Below are 20,601 nucleotides of genomic sequence, written 5' to 3' on the forward strand. Positions count from 1 at the left end.
AAGAGGGTCATAATGTATAATAGGCAGACATCTATACAGACAACCACATAGAAATTCCAAACTGCATCAGGATCCACTGCAAATACTATGACGGTTAAGCGGGAGGTGACAAAACCTGTATTTCATAGTCGAGCAGCTGCTCATATGAAACACGTCACATCGGTAAATTCCAAACAACGCCTCTCTTGGTGTAAGGAGCGTAAACATTGGACGATTGGACAGTGGAAAAACATTGTGTGGAGTGACGAATGGTTGTACACAATGTGGCAATCAGATGGCAGGGTGTGGGTATGGTGAATGCCCAGTGAATGTCATCTGCCAGCGTGTGTAGTGCCAACAGTAAAATTTGGAGGCTGTGGTGTTATGGTCTGATCGTGTTTTTTGTGGAAGGGGCTTGCACTCGATGTTGTTTTGCTTGGCACTATCACAGCACAGGGCTACATCATTGTTTTAAGCACCTTCTTGCTTCCCACTGGTGAAGAGCAATTCGGAGATGACGGTTGCATCTTTCAGCATGATCAAGCACCTGTTCATAAAGCACGGCCTGTGGCAGACTGGTTACACGACGATAACATCCCTATAATGGACTGGCCTGCACAGAGTCCTGACCTGAATCCTACAGAACACCTTTGGCAACTTTGGGATGTTTTGGAACGCCGACATCGTGCCAGGCATGATATCGATACCTCTGCTCAGTGCAGCACTTCATGAAGAATGGGCTGCCATTCCCCAAGAAACCTTCCAGCACATGACTGAACGTTGTGGAAGTTGTCATCAAGACTAAGGGTGGGCCAATAGCATATTGAATTCCAGCATTACCAATGGACGGCGCCAAGAACTTGTAAGTCATTTTCAGCCAGGTGTACGGATACTTTTGATCACATAGTGTATCTTAGAAGATAGGGTAAAGAAATGTAACTACACATTTATAGGATTTGTATATTTAGAGAAAGCTTTTGGTTATGTTGACTGGAGCATTGTTGTTGTTGTGGTCTTCAGTCCTGAGACTGGTTTGATGCAGCTCTCCATGCTACTCTATCCTGTGCAAGCTTCTTCATCTCCCAGTACCTACTGAAATCTACATCCTTCTGAATCTGCTTAGTGTATTCATTTCTTGGTCTCCCTCTACGATTTTTACCCTCCACGCTGCCCTCCAATACTAAATTGGTGATCCCTTGATGCCTCAGAACATGTCCTACCAACCGATCCCGTCTTCTGGTCAAGTTGTGCCACAAACTTCTTTTCTCCCCAATCCTATTCAATACTTTCTCATTAGTTATGTGATCTACCCATCTAATCTTCAGCATTCTTCTGTAGCACCGCATTTCGAATGCTTCTATTCTCTTCGTGTCCAAACTATTTATCGTCCATGTTTCACTTCCATACATGGCTACACTCCATACAAATACTTTCAGAAATGACTTCCTGACACTTAAATCTATACTCCATGTTAACAAATTTCTCTTCTTCAGAAACGCTTTCCTTGCCATTGCCAGTCTATATTTCATATCCTCTCTACTTCGACCATCATAAGTTATTTTGATCCCCAAATAGCAAAATTCCTTTACTACTTTAAGTGTCACATTTCCTAATCTAATTCCCTCAGCATCACCCGACTTAATTTGACTACATTCCATTATCCTTGTTTTGCTTTTGTTGATGTTCATCTTATATCCTCCTTTCAAGACGCTGTCCATTCCATTCAACTGCTCTTCCAAGTCCTTTGCTGTTTCTGACAGAATTACAATGTCATCGGCGAACCTCAAAGTTTTTATTTCTTCTCCATGGATTTTAATACCTACTCCGAAATTCTCTTTTGTTTCCTTTACTGCTTGCTCAATATACAGATTGAAGAACATCGGGGAGAGGCTACAACACTGTCTCACTCCTTTCCCAACCACTGCTTCCCTTTCATGCCCCTCGACTCTTATAACTGCCATCTGGTTTCTGTACAAATTGTAAATAGCCTTTCGCTCCCTGTATGTTACCCCTGCCACCTTTAGAATTTGAAAGAGAGTATTCCAGTCAACATTGTCAAAAGCTTCCTCTAAGTCTACAAATGCTAGAAACGTAGGTTCGCCTTTCCTTAATCTTTCTTCTAGGATAAGTCGTAAGGTCAGTATTGCCTCACGTGTTCCAGTATTTCTACGGAATCCAAACTGATCTTCCCCGAGGTTGGCTTCTACTAGTTTTTCCATTCGTCTGTAAAGAATTTGTGTTAGTATTTTGCAACTGTGGCTTATTAAACTGATAGTTCGGTAATTTTCACATCTGTCAACACCTGCTTTCTTTGGGATTGGAATTATTATATTATATTCTTCTTGAAGTCTGAGGGTATTTCGCCTGTTTCATCCATCTTGCTCACCAGATGGTAGAGTTTTGTCAGGACTGGCTCTCCCAAGGCTGTCTGTAGTTCCAATGGAATGTTGTCTACTCCCGGGGCCTTGTTTCGACTCAGGTCTTTCAGTGCTCTGTGAAACTCTTCACGCAGTATCGTATCTCCCATTTCATCTTCATCTACATCCTCTTCCATTTCCATAATATTGTCCTCAAGCACATCTACAACTTGTACAGAAACCAGATGCGAGTTATAAGAGTCGAGAGGCATGAAAGGGAAGCAGTGGCTGAAAATGGAGTGAGACAGGGTTGTAACCTGTCCCTGTTGTTATTTAGTCTGTACATTGAGCAACCTGTGAAGGAAGCCAAGAGAGTTATAGAGTTGAGGGAGAAGAATAAATTTTTTGAGGTCTGCTTCTGTCAGAGAGAGGAGATGATGATCAGTTGGCTGGAATAGATAATGTCTTGAAAAGAAGTCGATGAAAGTAAAACAAAGACAGTAGAATGTAGTTGAATCAATGGGAGGGTGTGCTCACAGTATTACCATTAGGAAACGTAACATTAAAAGTAGTAAACATGTTTTGCTATTTGGGTAGCAAAGTAACTAAGGATATAGAATGGAGATTGTCAGTAATGAGGAAAGCATTTGTGAAAGAGAGAAATTTATCATCAAATATAAATGTTAGTGTTAGGAAGCACCTCCTGATGTATTTGTCTGGAATGTTGCTTTATACAGAAGTGAAAGATGGATGATAAACAGATTAGAGACGAAGAGCATAGAATCTTTTGATGTGATGATAGAGGAGGATGGCCCTCCTGAAATCTGACTTCACATGTGGTACAAAATTCATGTGCATTTCTAGCAGTAATTTGCTGTGATTAACTAAATTGCAGATTTAGCGTCTTGAGCAGTATAGGGAATGCTGTGGGTTTTTTGAAATTTATTTCTGTTTGGCTTGTTTTTATTGGTTGTTTAGGTCGCAATTCAGTTTGATTTTTCTCGGTCGTTCTAAATTTTTCTGTTTCAAAGTTTTTATTTTCAGTGAAAACCTAACATTATCTACTTATGGAGATAAAACATTTCATACAAAAATCTAGTTGAATATCCTAAAAATAATGATAATGAAGATGTATTTCAGAATATTGACTCAAAATTGCATCATTCACATTCGTATTAACACTACAAAAATGTACTAAACATTCGGTGTCATAGTATTCTACTTATGAACTTTGAGTACATTCGTAGCAGTTGCTTTAGGTAAAATTGGTTCCATGCAGTTGCTGTCAAATTCTAGTCTTTTTGGAGCACTCTGTTGCCTGTGCTACTCTGGCAGATAATTGGTAGGTAGTAGTGAATTAGCAGGGGTAGTGTTTTCCTGCAGCAAGACATTGACATTGCGAGGCAGTTCTGTGGTGGCTGCTCATCTATAGCATTTGACCCAGGTACGTCGAGCTGCCAGCTGGTGAACAGACATGATCTGCTAGACTGGGATCACTGGCAGCTAGGCTGTCAGTAACTTGTAGCCATCCTCCCTGTTAATACTTTTAATTATTTCAGTAGTCTGTCTTATTTTTTGCTGCTACTTCCGAGGCTGCTGAGCGAGCACGTGAGGTACTTCAAAATTAATAGATCAACTAGATTCCAGGTGGTGGTCAGCTGCAGCTGATTTGTCGCATTGCTTCAGTCTTGCGTAGCATTTACACTGGGACATGTGAGCACTAGTTGATCTACCGGTTTAATCGACGTACGTTTCAGCACTTTCACGTTGAAGTTTGTAGAAGCCTGTAGTGGGGAGAGAACCTGTGAAATCTTTTGTGGGTTTCAAAATATCTCAGTCATTGCAGTTACTGTGGAATACGGGTTTTAATTCCTGTGCAACTTGGCACCTCGCCCGGGTTTGACGGTATAAGTGAGTGGCACAAGAGAACTGTCCTGTAGCATTGACAACTCGCTGCAGGAAAAACTACCCCTGCTAATTTGCTGTTGCCTAAGGATCACCTACCTGAGCAGCACAGGCAATAGTCAACTGCATAGCCATCCACAGCAATCTTTACTTTGATTTACCAGTGGCATTCTAGAGTGTCACATTAGTAGCCACCTGACAATGAAATAAGACAGTATATGGGGAAAACCATCATGAGAGAGAACAACAGCAAATTGCTATTGTAATTGCATGTTAGGGTTTTATAATGATACAACGTAATACCTAAGTTGATTGTATTCAAATTGGCACCAGTTCATTGCAAGGCTAATAATGAGAAGGATGTTTTTCATTTCAGGGCATGACAAGAGGTAGTCAAAACCCTGGTTGAATACCTGATTGACGTGTTCCAGCCCTGGGCGATACTAACGAGTCACAATAGGGGCAGTTCTTTGTGACTGATCAGTGTTTATGTTAGCAGAAACAGATTCCCAGATACCCAGTCACATGAGCAGACAAAAAGGAACACACCCCTCCCTCAGGACTGGACCAAATCACATCCTCCATCAGGGTTTTGACTACCTGTCGTGGTGCCTTGAAATGTGATATATCCCCTCCCTCCTCCAATCTGCCTTGCAAAGAATTGGTACACATATTGACAAATTGAGCGGATGTTGCACACACAACCAGCAACATGTGAGGAAGAGGTTGATACTGGTAAATTAAAACAAAAGCCATTAATCATTCTTCTTTGTTACACTGGCTCCATCTCTGGAAAGATCTGTAGGCTCGTACACCTTTAATTCCTATACATGCCTGCATGCTGTCTAGTTATTTTCTTGATATTTAGGAAACAGTTATAAATATTTGACATTTCTCCCACTTCTCCTCATAGACCAGGGATTGTCGACCTTTTTTACATACCACCCACTTTTGTATATCTGTTAGTAGCGACTCTTTTAACCACCTACTTGTTTCACAGTGATGGTAATTTATAAACTAGGAATAAACTTTACTTTTTAAAATGTATAAAGCAGAATTACAGTGAGTGAAAGTGTATAGTAATAATTACTTACCATATACTTTGTCAAAAATTTATGAAAACCGAATAAAAATGTTTTTAAAATCCCTACCACCTACCACCCACTGTGAACGCTGGTGTGCCCACTGGAGGGCAGGAGCGACTATATTGACTACCACTGTCATAGAGCATTCTTGCGTGTGAATGGTGTCGGTAGTTGATCTCCATGTTCCACTTCAAGTGTAGATTCAGCTGTTTTTGTTGTTTTTTTCACTGGACAGTGGACTAAGAGATTTGTAGTCTATGTGATAACAGAATTCACTTTCTTACTTGGTGCATTTATAACCGTAACCCTTTTAAAACGGTAGAAACAAAACTCCTTGCTTCCTGTTATTAGGTATTGCATTTTGTTTCCAAACTATGCTTACGATTCAGTACAGGCAGTAGCATCCAATCTCTTCACATGCATTTCCACTCTGAATTCATCTTATCCATCAGAAGTGTTGTACTTAATTTTAAATTCCACTTTCACTTCTTCCAAACAGTACAAGCTATCTGCATTTACACAGCCACAATAGCATAACTAATCAGCCACAGATGTGTTATCTCCATTAGAATTAAGTAAAGTATCAGAATACTGCTGGAATTGCTGTAATATTTAGTGATTGTCACCTATCGTTACTGAGAACTTCTGCCAATTGGATAGATTCAGCCTCTTTTCTTTTGCTCTTTGTGATGCTGTAAAACATATTCTCATTTCCATCTTGTGTTATTCTGTTAGCCAGATCTTTGTTACTTTCTGTTTCTGAGCTGCAACCAACTGTTTAACTTGTACATTTTCAGCCTATAAACTGACAGTTTCTCTCTAGTCCACGCGGATACATTGTTTTTGCATGGTGCATGTTGTGTCTTGCAAATTTGTTATCATTGAGAGCCTTGCTAGTATCGTCATCCCATCAAGCTCTTTATTCATGTTTCTGTATCTGACAGTGTTCTGCAAATACATTATCTGCTATACCTAACACATTACTCTTCAGAAGGTTCAGTTCTTTTTCTACTGACTGTAGTTTGTTCCAAGGCAACTTACTGTGTGCAACTTCCCTCAATTTATATTTCATCACTGATTCAAAAATCACTAAATTATTGCTCTTGGGATTCTTGCATTCTGGAATCGTAATCACTGATCCCGACACTGACCATCCATAAACGCACAATCCCGCCCCCCCCTCCAAAAGTTAACGAATGACGTCACGTTATCTATGTTGTTGTTGTTGTTGTTGTTGTTGTGGTCTTCAGTCCTGAGTCTGGTTTGATGCAGCTCTCCATGGTACTCTATCCTGTGCAAGCTTCATCATCTCCCAGTACCTACTGCAGCCTACATCCTTCTGAATCTGCTTAATGTACCCATCTCTTGGTCTCCCTCTACGATTTTTACCCTCCATGCTGCCCTCCAGCACTAAATTGGTGATCCCTTGATGCCTCCATGTCCTACCAACCGATCCCTTCTTCTAGTGAAGTTGTGCCACAAACTCCTCTTCTCCCCAATCCTATTCAATACTTCCTCATTAGTCATGTGATCTACCCATCTAATCTTCAGCATTCTTCTGTGGCACCACATTTCGAAAGCTTCTATTCTCTTCTTGTCTAAACTATTTATCATCCACATTTCACTTCCATACATGGTTACACTCCATACAAATACTTTCAGAAACGACTTCCTAACACTTAAATCAATACTTGATGTTAACAAATTTCTCTTCTTCAGAAACGCTTTCCTTGCCATTGCCAGTCTACATTTTATATCCTCTCTACTTCGACCATCATCAGTTATTTTGCTCCCCAAATAGCAAAACTCCTTTACTACTCATTTCCTAATCTAATTTCCTCAGCATCACCTGAATTAATTCGACTACATTCCATTATCCTTGTTTTGCTTTTGTTGATGTTCATCTTATACCCTCTTTTCAAGACACTGTCCATTCCATTCAACTGCTCTTCCTAGTCCTTTGCCGTTTCTGACAGAGTTACAATGTCATCGGCGAACCTCAAAGTTTTTATTTCTTCTCCACGGATTTTAATACCTACTCCGAACTTTTCTTTTGTTTCCTTTACTGCTTGCTCAATATACAGATTGAATAGCATCGGGGAGAGGGTACAACCCTGTCTCACTCCCTTCCCAACCACTGCTTCCCTTTCATGTCCCTCGACTCTTATAACTGCCACCTGCTTTCTGTACAAATTGTAAATAGCCTTTCGCTCCCTGTATTTTACCGCTGCCACCTTCAGAATTTGAAAGAGAGTATTCCATTCAACAGTGTCAAAAGCTTTCTCTAAGTCTAAAAATGTTAGAAACGTAGGTTTGCCTTTCCTTAATCTTTCTTCTAAGATAAGTCGTAGGGTCAGTATTACCTCACGTGTTCCAACATTTCTATGGAATCCAAACTGATCTTCCCTGAGACCGGCTTCTACCAGTTTTTCCTTTCGTCTGTATAGAATTCGTGTTAGTATTTTGCAACTGTGGCTTATTAAACTGATAGTTCGGTAATTTTCACATCTGTCAACACCTGCTTTCTTTGGGATTGGAAATATTATATTCTTCTTGAAGGCTGAGGGTATTTCGCCTGTTTCATACATCTTGCTCACCAGATGGTAGAGTTTTGTCAGGACTGGCTCTCCCAAGGCTGTCAGTAGTTCTAATGGAATGTTGTCTACTCCTGGGGCCTTGTATCGACTCAGGTCTTTCAGTGCTCTGTCAAACTCTTCACCCAGTATCATATCTCCCATTTCATCTTCATCTACATCCTCTTCCATTTACATGATATTGTCCTTGAGAACATCGCCCCTGATAGACCCTCTATATACCCCTACCACCTTTCTGCTTTCCCTTCTTTGCTTAGAACTGGGTTTCCATCTGAGCTCTTTATATTCAAGCAAGTGGTTCTCTTTTCTCCAAAGGTCTCTTTAATTTTCCTGTGTGCAGTATCTATCTTACCCCTCCTGAGATAAGCCTCTACATCCTTGCATTTGTCCTCTAGCCATCCCTGCTTCGCCATTTTGCACTTCCTGTCGATCTCCTTTTTGAGACGTTTGTATTCCTTTTTGCCTGCTTCACTTACTGCATTTTTGTATTTTCTCTTTTCATCAATTAAATTCAGTATCTCTTCTGTTACCCAAGGATATCTACTAGCCCTCGTCTTTTTCCCTACTTGGTACTCTGCTGCCTTCACTATTTCATTCCTCAAAGCTACCCATTCTTCTTCTACTGTATTTCTTTCCCCCATTCCTGTCAATTGTTCCCTTATGCTCTCCCTGAAACTCTGTAAAACCTCTGGTTTAGTCAGTTTATCCAGGTCCCATCCTCTTAAATTCCCACCTTTTTGCAGTTTCTTCAGTTTGAATCTACAGTTCATAACCAATAGGTTGTGGTCAGAGTCCACATCTGCCCCTGGAAATATCTTACAATTTAAAACCTGATTCCTAAATCTCTGTCTTACCATTATATAATCTATCTGAAACCTGTTAGTATCTCCAGGGTTCTTCCATGTATACAACCTTCTTTCATGATTCTTGAACCAAGTGGTAGCTGTGATTAGGTTATGCTCTGTGCAAAATTCTACGAGGCAGCTTCCTCTTTCATTTCTTCCCCCCAATCCATATTCACCTACTACGTTTCCTTCTCTTCCTTTTTCTACTGTTGAATTCCAGTCACCCATGACTATTAAATTTTCGTCTCTATATAGTTATTAAAATATTATTCCAAATAATCTCAAACATATATCATCACTATATTTTAACGGTAATCAGAAAAAAATATGATTTATTATCGGAAAGTAACACATAACAGATCACAAATCGCACGTAACTAAATGACAGCTTTGCATAGCGTAGGGACTTAATCACACAAAATTATATAAAGAAATCCCCCAAATCTCAATTTCTCCATACCAACTGGCAGATACAAATAAGATATTAAAGACCTCATAGATCAATCCTGACCTGTAATGTTATACAGCTCTGTAATGATATAGTGTGTCTTTCATGTGGTCCTTATTTTGGTCTGTGGCAGCCACTTCCACTACTTTGGTTCTCAAATGGCCATTATCAGACTCAAGCTCACAGTGGAATGCTTTTTTGACGTTACTTGGCACCTTTTTAAGTTTTATATCTACATGCATATGTTTTTTCTTTTCCCATCACTCCTTTATATTCTCATCCAAATTACACACCAGTTTGAATAATTGCAGTTTAGTGACTTCAGTGTGCTCTCTCTACCTGTTCAGTGTGGTTTCCACTGCTTCATGAATATCCTATTTCATAGATCTTCGGCCCAGAGGTTGAGGTTGGGATGTATTTGTGTCTGGGAGGACTGGGGTTCAGGTTAATATTTAGATACCATAACTGCATTTTCCATTATTTCCTTAAATCAATGCAAGCAAGTTGTGAGATGGCCCCGTCCAAAAGGAAACAACCAGTTTCCTTCTTCTTGGTTGCCCAGCATCAGACTGTGCTTCATCTCTAATATGAATCATGAAGGTGAAATAAAAGGTTCTCTATCCCCCCCACCTCCATTGCCCCCTTTGCAATATTCAGATTTGAATACTATTAAGCATTGTGGCCTACGTTAGAGAAACAATTAAAGCACCGTTAATCTACCCTATCTTAGTCTTGAAATAATACTTTGAGATGAACATATAAAGCCCTGTAAAGATCATTCGAGAATTAAATGGATTTATCCTGTTGTGGCCAAAGTGTAACATACCTTTTATTTGATTGATGTTCACATATTTTGTCCAACCACTGTACACATAGTATACTGCATGGGATTCTAAATCCAAAGAAGGGGGAGCTCTCCATCATAATGGAAATCAAACAATATTATGAGAAGGAAAGTTTGCTTCTCACCATATAGCGGAGATGCTGAGTCGCAGACAGGCACAACAAAAAGACTCTCACAATTAAAGCTTTCGGCAAATCGGCCATTGGCCTTCGTCAACAATACACACACACACACACACACACACACACACACACACACACACACACACACGACTGCAGTCTCAGGCAACTGAAACAACACTGCGAACAGCAGCATCAGTGCGTGATCATGCACTCGTGCTGCTGCTCGCAGTGTGGTTTCATTTGTCTGAGATTGCAGTCGTGTGTGTGTGTGTGTGTGTGTGGGGGGGGGGGGGGGGGGTTGACGAAGGCTTTAATTGTGAGAGTCTTTTATGTTGTGCCTATATGCGACTCAGCATCTTCGCTATATGGTGAGTAGCAACTTTCCTTCTCATAATATCGATACATTCCATCCTGGATTTTCCATGGAAATGAAAGATCGAATATTGAATATGTGGAAAGGATAGATTGCTACTCACCACTTAGAGGTGGTGAGAGTCCCACTCGGGCACAATTAAAAAATGCTAGAAATATAAGGGACACTCAAAAGGTTTTTGTTTGAGGACATTCCTGTAACATATTTGTGATGTAGCATGACTCTGATGTGGGTGTAAGCACTGGCATGTAGGCAAAGGATTAGTGTGGCATTTGTGTCTTTTAGATGTGTGTGATAAGTTTTGGAAATGTGAACTATGGCAACATTATTACTAAATGTGTCCAACATGCTGTTGTTCTTCTCTTGGCAGCCGAAGAACAAACACCAGTAGACGTCCATTGGAGAGTGGAGATTTGTATGAGGCAGCATCTCTGTCAAAAATCTTCATTAAGAAACGGTTCCAAGGGGTGCTGTAGCTTCATGATAACACACATCCCCATATCACAGGTGCCGTAACGCAGAATTTACGTCAATTATAGTAGGAGACTCTCGAGCACTTGCCGTGTAGTCCTGATCTCTCCCCATGCGGTTATCACACTTTGGACCCTTAAAAAGGGCCTCAATGGGCCGAATCGACGATTTCTGTTGGACGGGGATGTGCAGCAGGCAGTTACAGTCTTCTTCACGCAGCGGGATACAGTGTTTTACCAAACAACTATCTTCAACCTGGTGTGTCAGTGGGATGATAGCCTCAACGGTCTTGACAATTTTGCCTGATTGGCAAACACATTTTTGACTGTACAGACGTTGTGGCCATCCCTCATATTTCAATTTTTTGGACAAAGTCCTTTTTCAGCAGTAGAAGACTCACAATGACCTCTGTCTCTTCAAATTGTGCTGTCAATAGCTGTCACCAACAAAGTCCAGCAAAATGAGGCCCAAACCTCCTTGCACTACTGGCTCCACATCCATAAGTCTCCTGCTCTTCAGTCCTAAATTCCTGCATCCCATGTTCCAGATTGAAACCCTTTCCCTACAGGAAGTAGAGCAGCATGCACAACTGCACCTCAAAAAAACTGTCCAGTCTGTTCACTTCATAGTTCTGCCTTGTACTACCACTATCCACCCCCGTTAAAGGAAACTCCACCAAACCTCCTCCACACCCCTTATAGCCAACAAACCCTGCCTCTCAGACCCACGATGTTTACGACACCATCAGAAACTCTCCCCTGTCACCCTACAAAACCCAGAACCTAAACAGACCCCAACACAGTCATGAATCTGTCCTCCAAAAGCCTCAGTCCCACAGAAGTATCACTCCTTTCCAAGGACATTCTATTTGCCCCACACCAAAATTCATTCATGCTGTGCTTAAACACCATCTCTTCTTTTCTTATTACTTGCAGTTGAGACACTTTTTGCCACTAACCCTATCAATCTGACTCATTCCAACACCAATATCAAACACTACCTGACTCTGTGTACTCCTGTACCCAACCGCATTCCACCCCCACGCCCGCAAGTCACCCCGTGTCCACTTTCCAGAATATCCTAACATCTAACCATGCCCTACCATCATTACCCACATTCTTCAACATGAAAAAGGACAGACAGGCGTTAACACCTGGAGGCAGTGAACATCTGTGTATGATTTGTTGTGTGAATGACCTTCAGTTTTCTGAAGAATGACATTGTTTGAAAGCTGAAATATGTCTAGCATTCTTTTTCATTTTACCTGTCTGCAATTCAGTGTCTCCTCTATGTGGTGAGTAGCAATATAGCCTTTCTGTATCATTGTCAAGATGAGAATACATATTTGCTTCTTGCTTGTGGTAACAGTTTTTTTCACTTATTCTGTAAAAACCAGTAAATGTGTGAAATTTGATACAACCATTAAATTAAAATCACAAAGATACAGCATAGTCAAATTAACTGCATAACGAAGCCTGGACGTTGTATTAATAGCATTATGTGGCAACAGTATTGTAGGGGAAGGTGAACTGAATCTTCTGTGTATGGGAGGACAGCGGAACCAAAGAAAACATAGAGAATATGACCACAAGCAGACTGACTGTTTTATGAATTGCTTTGTGATATGATCTTTCCACTTTGCAGGAGACCTCTGCAACTTCAGGACATGACTCTAAACAATATTCAAATTCTGAAATGAGACCAGAAGCTTTGGAAAGGAGAAGTACATACATCAGTGACCTGGCGATACCATACAAAGTCAAGAGCACTAGCAGAGACATGGTCAATGGTGACATCAATAGGAAGTCAGTGCAGAAGGTACACAACTAAAATTTAAAAAAATTAACTTCACTCCATAGTAACGATGTTTAGGGGTCAGAGTACATTTCATATGTGACCTTCCAACCATAGTGTGGTATTTTATCCTATCTCTCTTATCTGAGAGAGGAACTGTTAGTTTGAAAGCTAGGAAGCTACTGCTTTTGTGTCCGTTCGTCATCTTACCAACCTACCCTGTGGAATCATTGTGGTCTCTAGAATGAATTTTTGCTCTGCATTGGAGTGTGTACAGATTTGATACTTCCAGGCAGACCAAAACTGTATGCTGTACCAAAATTGTAACCTTGAACCTCTGGCAGGAAGTTCAAAATCAGCACACACACTGCTGCAGAGTGAAAATTCATTCTGGAAACAATCCACTGGGCTGTTGCTGTACCTTATCTCCACAGTATCCTTTCTTCTAGGAGTGCTAGTTCCAAGAGGTTTTTAGAACTTCTTTGTTGTTTGCAAGGTGGGAGATGGGGTAATGGCAGAAGTACAGCTTTGGGACAGGTTGTGAGTCGTGCCTGGGTAGCTCAGTCGGTAGAGCACTTACCCATGAATGGCAAAGCTGCCAGACTTGAGTCTCGGTCTGGCCCACAGTTTTTAATCTGCCAAGAAGTCTTATTTTGGTCTCCTAACATTGTTTGCAATAATGTAGTTGGTTGCACAAGGAAAACGAACTTGAAGACAGTATTGTAGAAAGGAAGCTGGAAGTAGAGGATGACAAGATAGGAGATACGATAGAAGAATTTGACAAAACTCGTAAATACCTAAGTTGAAAAAGTGAAAAGGTGGCCTTCCCTAACAGTCAATTAGATCCTTAGGCAAACATACTATGAAAAACTTTTCCACCTGGTGTGCATGATATAAGACAGTCAAAATATGAGCAGACTTCAAGAAGACTGTAATAATACTAAATCCAAAGATGACCGGTGAAGATGAGTATTATTATTACTGAACTGTCATGTAATAAGTAGCAGATTTTAAGAAATTGTCAATAGTTATTTATATTAAAATGGAGGGACTGGTAGGATCCACCTTCAGGGGAATCTGTTGGATTCTGGAGAAAAGTTGGAACATATGAGGAAATACTGACCATATGACCTATCTTAGGAGATAGGTTAAAGAAAGCTTACTACGCATATAAAGCAGTTTTAGATGTAGAGAAAGCTTTTGACAATATTAACTGGAACATTCTCTTTGAAATTGTGAAGGTAGCAGATATAAAAATGCATTGAGGAAAAGTTTCTCTACAAGTTGTTTAGAAAGCAGGTTGGAGTCAAAGAGCATGAACAGGATATAGTAGCTGAGAAGGGAGTGATACAGGGCTGTAGCCTCTCACCAATCTTGTTCTATCTCTGCATTCAGCAAGTTGTGCAGGAAATCAAGGAAACACTTGGAATGGAAAATAAAAGTTTGTGGAGAAAAACAAATTTTTTTTGAGGTTTGCCACGACATTTTAATAATGTGAAATACAGTGAAAGAATTCAGTTGAATGGAGTGGGTAATGTTTTGAAAAGAAGTTGTAAGATGAATATCAACAAAACTGAGGTAGAGAGTTGGATCAGGGTGACTGTATTTCACATCATCATTTCATTATCAAATCTTCTACTAAGTACAGTTTTTCTCTAGACAACATGCAGTCTGCACTTTTCGTCAATTTTTCTTGAATGAGTGGTCCAAAAAGTTACCAAAATTTCTTAATTTGGAATTCTTTCATTACAGACACAGGAAAATATTTTAAGTACAGTATTTACTAAATAAAATAAGGAAAAAGAAAAAAGAAAGTGATATTCTTTCCATTTGATCTTGTCGTGGCGTATCATCGTCCACTGAATTTGGGTTGCCATCCTGCTATTCAATATTGATGGGAGGATGACTGATTTTTTTCACCCCAAAGCTTGGATAATTGATATACTGTTCAAAATACTCTTTAAACTTCCCTATCCCTTTCCTCAAAACCATGGACATTGCAGTATGTGCATGAGTCTTTTCTACACCTGTTCTGACCAATACTTGTCGTTCATTTGGTCCATATTTGGGTCTGTTGCAGTCATCTCTACAAATTTGATTCTCAGCTGGTTGCTGCCGTACTTGAGTTCCCAGTGGATCTACTTTCTAATGTTTTTTAGCAGCCTTTTTAAGTTTTATAATATCTTCTTGTATACAGTTTCTCCTTTCCATCACCTTTTGTGTACTCATTCGGATTACGTTCCAGTTCGTATAATTTATTTTTTGTGAATGTACTCTGCTACTCTACCTCCTCAGTGCAGTTTAATACTGTTTCAGACACACCCGATTTCATATGCATACTGCTGCCTGGTACCAGCGTACTTGTGTTTTGCAGGAATGGGGCTCTCATTAATGTCCAGTCATCTTAATTGCATTTTCCATTATTCCCTTAAATCACTGTAAGCAAACAGGACACAACCAGTGTCCTTCCCCTTGCTTGCCCAGTGTCAATTGTGTTTCGTCTTTAATGGTACCGTTGCCAGTGTGATGATGTCTAAAACCAACTGTTCTCACACCCCAATTCTGCCCCTCTTGTGTCCCACACACACCTGTATTTGTGGGAAGGGATTTGATGGCGGACAGTTCCATTGCGCTATTCATTGTAGCCTGTGGTCACACTGAAAGGAAAGCTGATACATAAGGCTTATGAAATTCTATTAGGTGACCAAGTCTACTGAGCAGCACAGAAGCGTTGCGAGCAAATAATTGATTTTTCTGAGGTAATAGTATCCCATCGATAGTCAGTCATATTATTTTGTCCAGCCACCTTATGTATTGTTTGTTCCCTAGGATTCTAAATCCTAAGGTACAGATGCTATGCATCACAATGTTTATTTTTGCTGTATGTATACATTGAGGTGGAAACGCACATTTCATTTTTGTTTATGACAAAATATTGGCTCATTTAGCAGATAACAGCCAATGATTGTGTGGGATTTCACAGAAGCATGCTATTACAATTGCAAGAGAGTAACATAGTAACCCCCACTCCCCAACTCTGTCTTGAGGAAGGAGCTATTAGTCCGGAAAGCTAAGAAGTTTACCACTTTTATTACTTTTGTATGTGTCAGTAATGAGTACTAGACATTTCATCCCCTCAAGATAAGTACTGGTAGGGAATTCTATCTCGTAAATCATGAACCTTCTGCATACTAATCTAAAAAAGTATCACAGTATACCAAGGAGGGTACCACAAAGCAAAATGTGTTGTTGGACACAGTACACATACAGAAACAAAAGTTATCACATACAAAAACGTAGTAATGGAAAAAGAATAATTGTTTACAGAACAATGTAATGAAAGAAACTCTTCCTTCAAGTGTGTTAGTAACAAATTATGCAACTTACTAAAATATTTTTTTTTCTTTTTCCCCAAATGTAGTGCTTATTTGTAATTATGCTCATTTCAATCCAAATCACTGCAATTTTTCATACTTTTTCCATTTTCTTAACTTCATGATCATTGCACACACACACACACACACACACACACACACACACACACACACACACACACACACAAAAAAAAACCACTTGCCACATTTTGTTTTACGCTCCTTGTCTTTTTTTCTAGGACACAGCTTGAAGTGTCCAACACTGGCAGTCCCTTGCAGTGGTTCCACTGAATTTGATAGCTGTGTCACCAGGGTTAAATCTTCACCAAAAATAGTTCCTTCATTGTCATCCATGTGGGCATTACATTCAGCTTCTGCTTTCTGTACCTCACGTGTGGCTGTGTAAGTTCTTGTTCTGTATCTAACAAAAATTTTCTCCTTCTGTCATGTGCAAAAGCCTTCCAGTCGGGATTTTTCGTCTTCCAAATAATGTACGCGTTCTCGGCTGCTGTATTAGTCATGTTCAAGAATAAATGGCAATCACTTGGTAATCCTGTTGCATGAATACTCATTTATAATTTTTTGCATTGTATCAACAGAATCTTTGGCTTTATTGTAGTGTGGAATAATATCTGGTTTGAACTACTCCATGCCGCAGTTGTTGTCATGATGTTCAGAACACAAAATGATTACTGCCCTGTTATTATTAGGCAAGTATGATACTAAGATTAGATTTACATTGAATGCAAACAAAGATTAAAAGTGTGGTTGAAGTGGCATTGCTTGAAGTTCAGATGGGATTTCAGGCTCTATTTTTTCTGAGCGTACAAATCAGAGTTGTTTGAAGGCTCCTGTGCAACTGGAACACTTGTAGAAAGAAAAGTTGTCCAATTGCAATAGTGTATCTAGTTCCTTGCACCTTGATTCTATTGTGTAGATCCTTCATTCCCTGTGTATATCTGCAAGTTCAAAGAGTGCGAAGATTCAGCTTCTCACGTGGCTGAAGTTTCTATGTAGTGCTAGCTGTTTGGACTTCATGTAAACCCTAAACAGGCATTTCCCATTAAAAGCTACCAGCTCGTACTCTCTCAAATGACTACTTGTATAATACTGTCCCAGCATTCCTGTGCAGAAGTTGTAAATATTTCTCTAGATGCACAAAATTTGTCCATTCCTCTTTTTTCCTCTCTAATGGTCATGTTGTCAAATATGATGAGAAAAAGAAGTGCAGAAAACCTATTTCTTGAACATGAAGTTTGGATTATTTTCCTTTGATTCATGTGGTCCATGGACCATAACATAGAAAGTTAGTCTGTTTTTAGCTTGTAATGCTCCCATAGTTACAAGAAGCCCTATGAAACTTTTGGGATCCACATACATCCTTTAGGTGGATGAGTCGCATTCCATAAATTATAAACTGTCTCTGGGTTGTGGTATGTATATTATACAACTTTTTAGAACGTTGACAACTATTTTAGGTATAATGAACTACTTGAAAGTCCCCATTGTCAAATATACACTTCCAGAAGTCATCGTGAGACCTCTGGAGTTAGACAAAATACCCTCTTTCTGATTCTTTCTTCTTTGTTAGTACATTGATTGCCAGATCATTCCATTTCTGCTGGTATATGTAGGTCTCTTTGATGTTTGAATCTCGTTAATCATTTTTTTGTTGGCCCTTCCTTCAATAACATCTTCAGCTATGTCCATTTCTTCCAGATTGTCTTCTATTTCTGAACACACAGACACCACATCACTCTCTCCTGGTTCTGCTTCTGTTATTCGCATTACTACTTCTAGATCTCATTCATTGTGTAAACCATGTTTTTTCTCTAACTTAGCTTTTTTGACATGTTTGTTTCACAACAAAGTGTTCTGATAATTACACACAATAATTCATTAAAAGTTAAATGTTCATTTCATACTTACACCAACTAACTTTCTACACTGTGCATTTATACATGTGTGTTTTCTAGTCACATGGAATCCCAAGCGGGGTACCAAAGGACCCCAATAAACATTTAATTTATTATTTATTATGTAGATAAATTTATTTTTTAAAATTCAACAGTGGCAGTATTTAGTGGGAACAGTTTAACACTTTGGGGACCAAGCTGGAGCGTACCACAGGCCTTAACCTTGTGTTAAAAAGACCACGTCCGAGTTTAGGTTGGACATTGAAGAGAGGTACAAAAAATGCTAAATGTGTGAGAGAAAGTGGTGGGACAGTATGGATTGAAACTGAATGCAAAGAAGTGTGAAATGATTGTGATAATGAGGAATGAGAGACAAGAAGCGACAGATATAAGGGGCAAGTACGAAAGAAATTGAAAAGTTTCAGGTACCTGGGGACCATAAAAGAAGGGAAAAAAGAAAAGAAAAGAGAAGGGGAAAAAAGTCATCGGAAATATGTAATGCACATCCAAGCTTATCATGTCATCTATTATTTAAAAACAGTATGTGCAGTTGTGAGGTGATAATCTTGGTAACCTCAAACCAATATTATTCAGGGAAAGTCATTTTGATCATTCATATAACATAAGAAATAGAGTTTATTTTATGGTTCCAGCTCATTGGTTAATATTATAGGCTCAGGATCCCAGTATATGGCAGCGAGAACATTCTGAGCATGAAACTTGATCTACTGCAAGAGATACTCTTATATGACACTCTGACACAGAAGTGTCACTATTTAGAAGAAGAGCTCGTGAAGGACACACTATTAATATAAGCAGAATGCCATTAATATTAACTTTATTATGTAGACATAACTGTTTATCTTTCCCAGGACAAAATTATTTACTTTAGAGTACTGCTCCATATGATATATATAATTTTAGATAAGTAAATTATATTACCAAATTTTGACATGTCTCACGATGTTCAAAATTAGTAAACATATGTTGCAAGATCAATAAATCTCTATTCACTATCGATGGAAGCTGCCGGTACAAATATTTCTTGACTGTGCCTCATATTTCACAGCAATCTTCTGGCACTTCGACAAACAGCTCTCAAATACATTCAGAGTTGGTATCGAGAGAGGAAAGACAGAAGAAAAGGGTGGAAAGGAGCAATGAATGTCAGACACAAATCACAATGATGAATGGAGGTGAAGAAAATTTTAGTATTCCAGTTGTTGGTGCCAATGAAAATTCCACACAGAAGGTAGATAACCATTCCTGTAAATTTACTTTGTTATTTGGATAAGTAAATCTTATCTGCCTGTTTATAAAAAAAGACTGTAATTTCATGTCTCTGTAATTACAAGTCTCTGTAATATAAAAGATTGGGCCAGGAAAGGATATGGAGGCAGGATGACATTACGTGTGTTGAAGGAAAGGAAAAATTTCCTAAACATATGTTAGGAAAGAAGTAAAAGTGCAGGTAAAAAATCTGAAATGTATAGTAGTTCTTTCCCTCCAGTAGTCTACAACTTCTTCATTCCAAACTCTCTATTTCACCCTGCATGAAATGTGTTTTCATCATTCATGTACAATTTCCCATTTTTGTCAGGCATTGCTCAGAACGCAATCATCTCCATCTTCTCCAGTCTCTTTGTCGCTTCTCTTATCTAGTCTTCCTTTCTTCCGCTCCTTACAGCAACTTGGTCCCTCTGCCTCTCTCACTTCATCATTGTCTCCTCCATCTTCCTACTGTATTTGAGAATAGGAAGTGCAGTATAATTTTACTTATCTTTCGGAGAATTGTTCAATTGTAGTTATTACATTAGATGCTTTTTGCATACTACAAATGGAACTGGTGGTATTTTTTAAAATTCATTTCAACTTCAATTTTTATTGATTTATTAACTTATTTACAATTTATCGATCTTATTCACATAACATTTGACTCAGTGAAGCTCTGTGGTGGTACAGCAACTTACTGTATTTACCAATTATGAGATAAGGTTTTTTTCCCAAATTCACCATTTGAAAAATGTGGGGTTGTCTTATATTTGTTGATTACGCAATTGCTGCTGAGGTCAACATTTTTACATTGTTTAATAGATTAATACAGTGATCGTCTTACATTTACAGCAGAAGCTTTGGTATTGAAGCATCATATAAATTTATTTTGAACAACTCCAGTAGGCCTTAGCAAACAATACTCACATTCAAATAGTCTGGAGCTTTCCAGATATGCTGAAGCGCTCAATGCAGTATTGACCAATCGCGTGACGTTCAACTTGCTGCACTAGCTGAAGGGATACGCGAGAAACTATGTACTAGCGACTAAAACAGTCTAAAGCTCTGCTTAAAAATTGACTATTCTATGTAAAACTAGAAGAAGTAACATTAAATTCTATCAACTTTCAAACTTTTGTTAATAATAGTTCTCAAACATATGGATACCGTATACATACATTTATACTGTTTTTTAAGTATAGGTAACATTGAAAGGCAAAAA

At 39.1% G+C, this 20,601-nt stretch overlaps 1 protein-coding gene across 1 annotated transcript in view; it reads left to right on the top strand.

Moving 5' to 3' along the window:
* LOC124551228 (microtubule-associated protein futsch-like) overlaps positions 1–20,601 on the top strand; it is a 365,786-nt gene that overhangs the window by 197,242 nt on the left and 147,943 nt on the right. Inside the window, exons 25-26 of the mRNA XM_047126221.1 lie at positions 12,668–12,841; positions 19,177–19,359. Coding sequence (XP_046982177.1) covers positions 12,668–12,841; positions 19,177–19,359 — 357 coding nt within the window. The remainder of the gene's footprint in view (positions 1–12,667; positions 12,842–19,176; positions 19,360–20,601) is intronic.

The sequence above is a fragment of the Schistocerca americana genome, chromosome 9 (assembly GCF_021461395.2).
Source record: "Schistocerca americana isolate TAMUIC-IGC-003095 chromosome 9, iqSchAmer2.1, whole genome shotgun sequence".
Classification (NCBI taxonomy): Eukaryota; Metazoa; Arthropoda; class Insecta; order Orthoptera; family Acrididae; genus Schistocerca; species Schistocerca americana.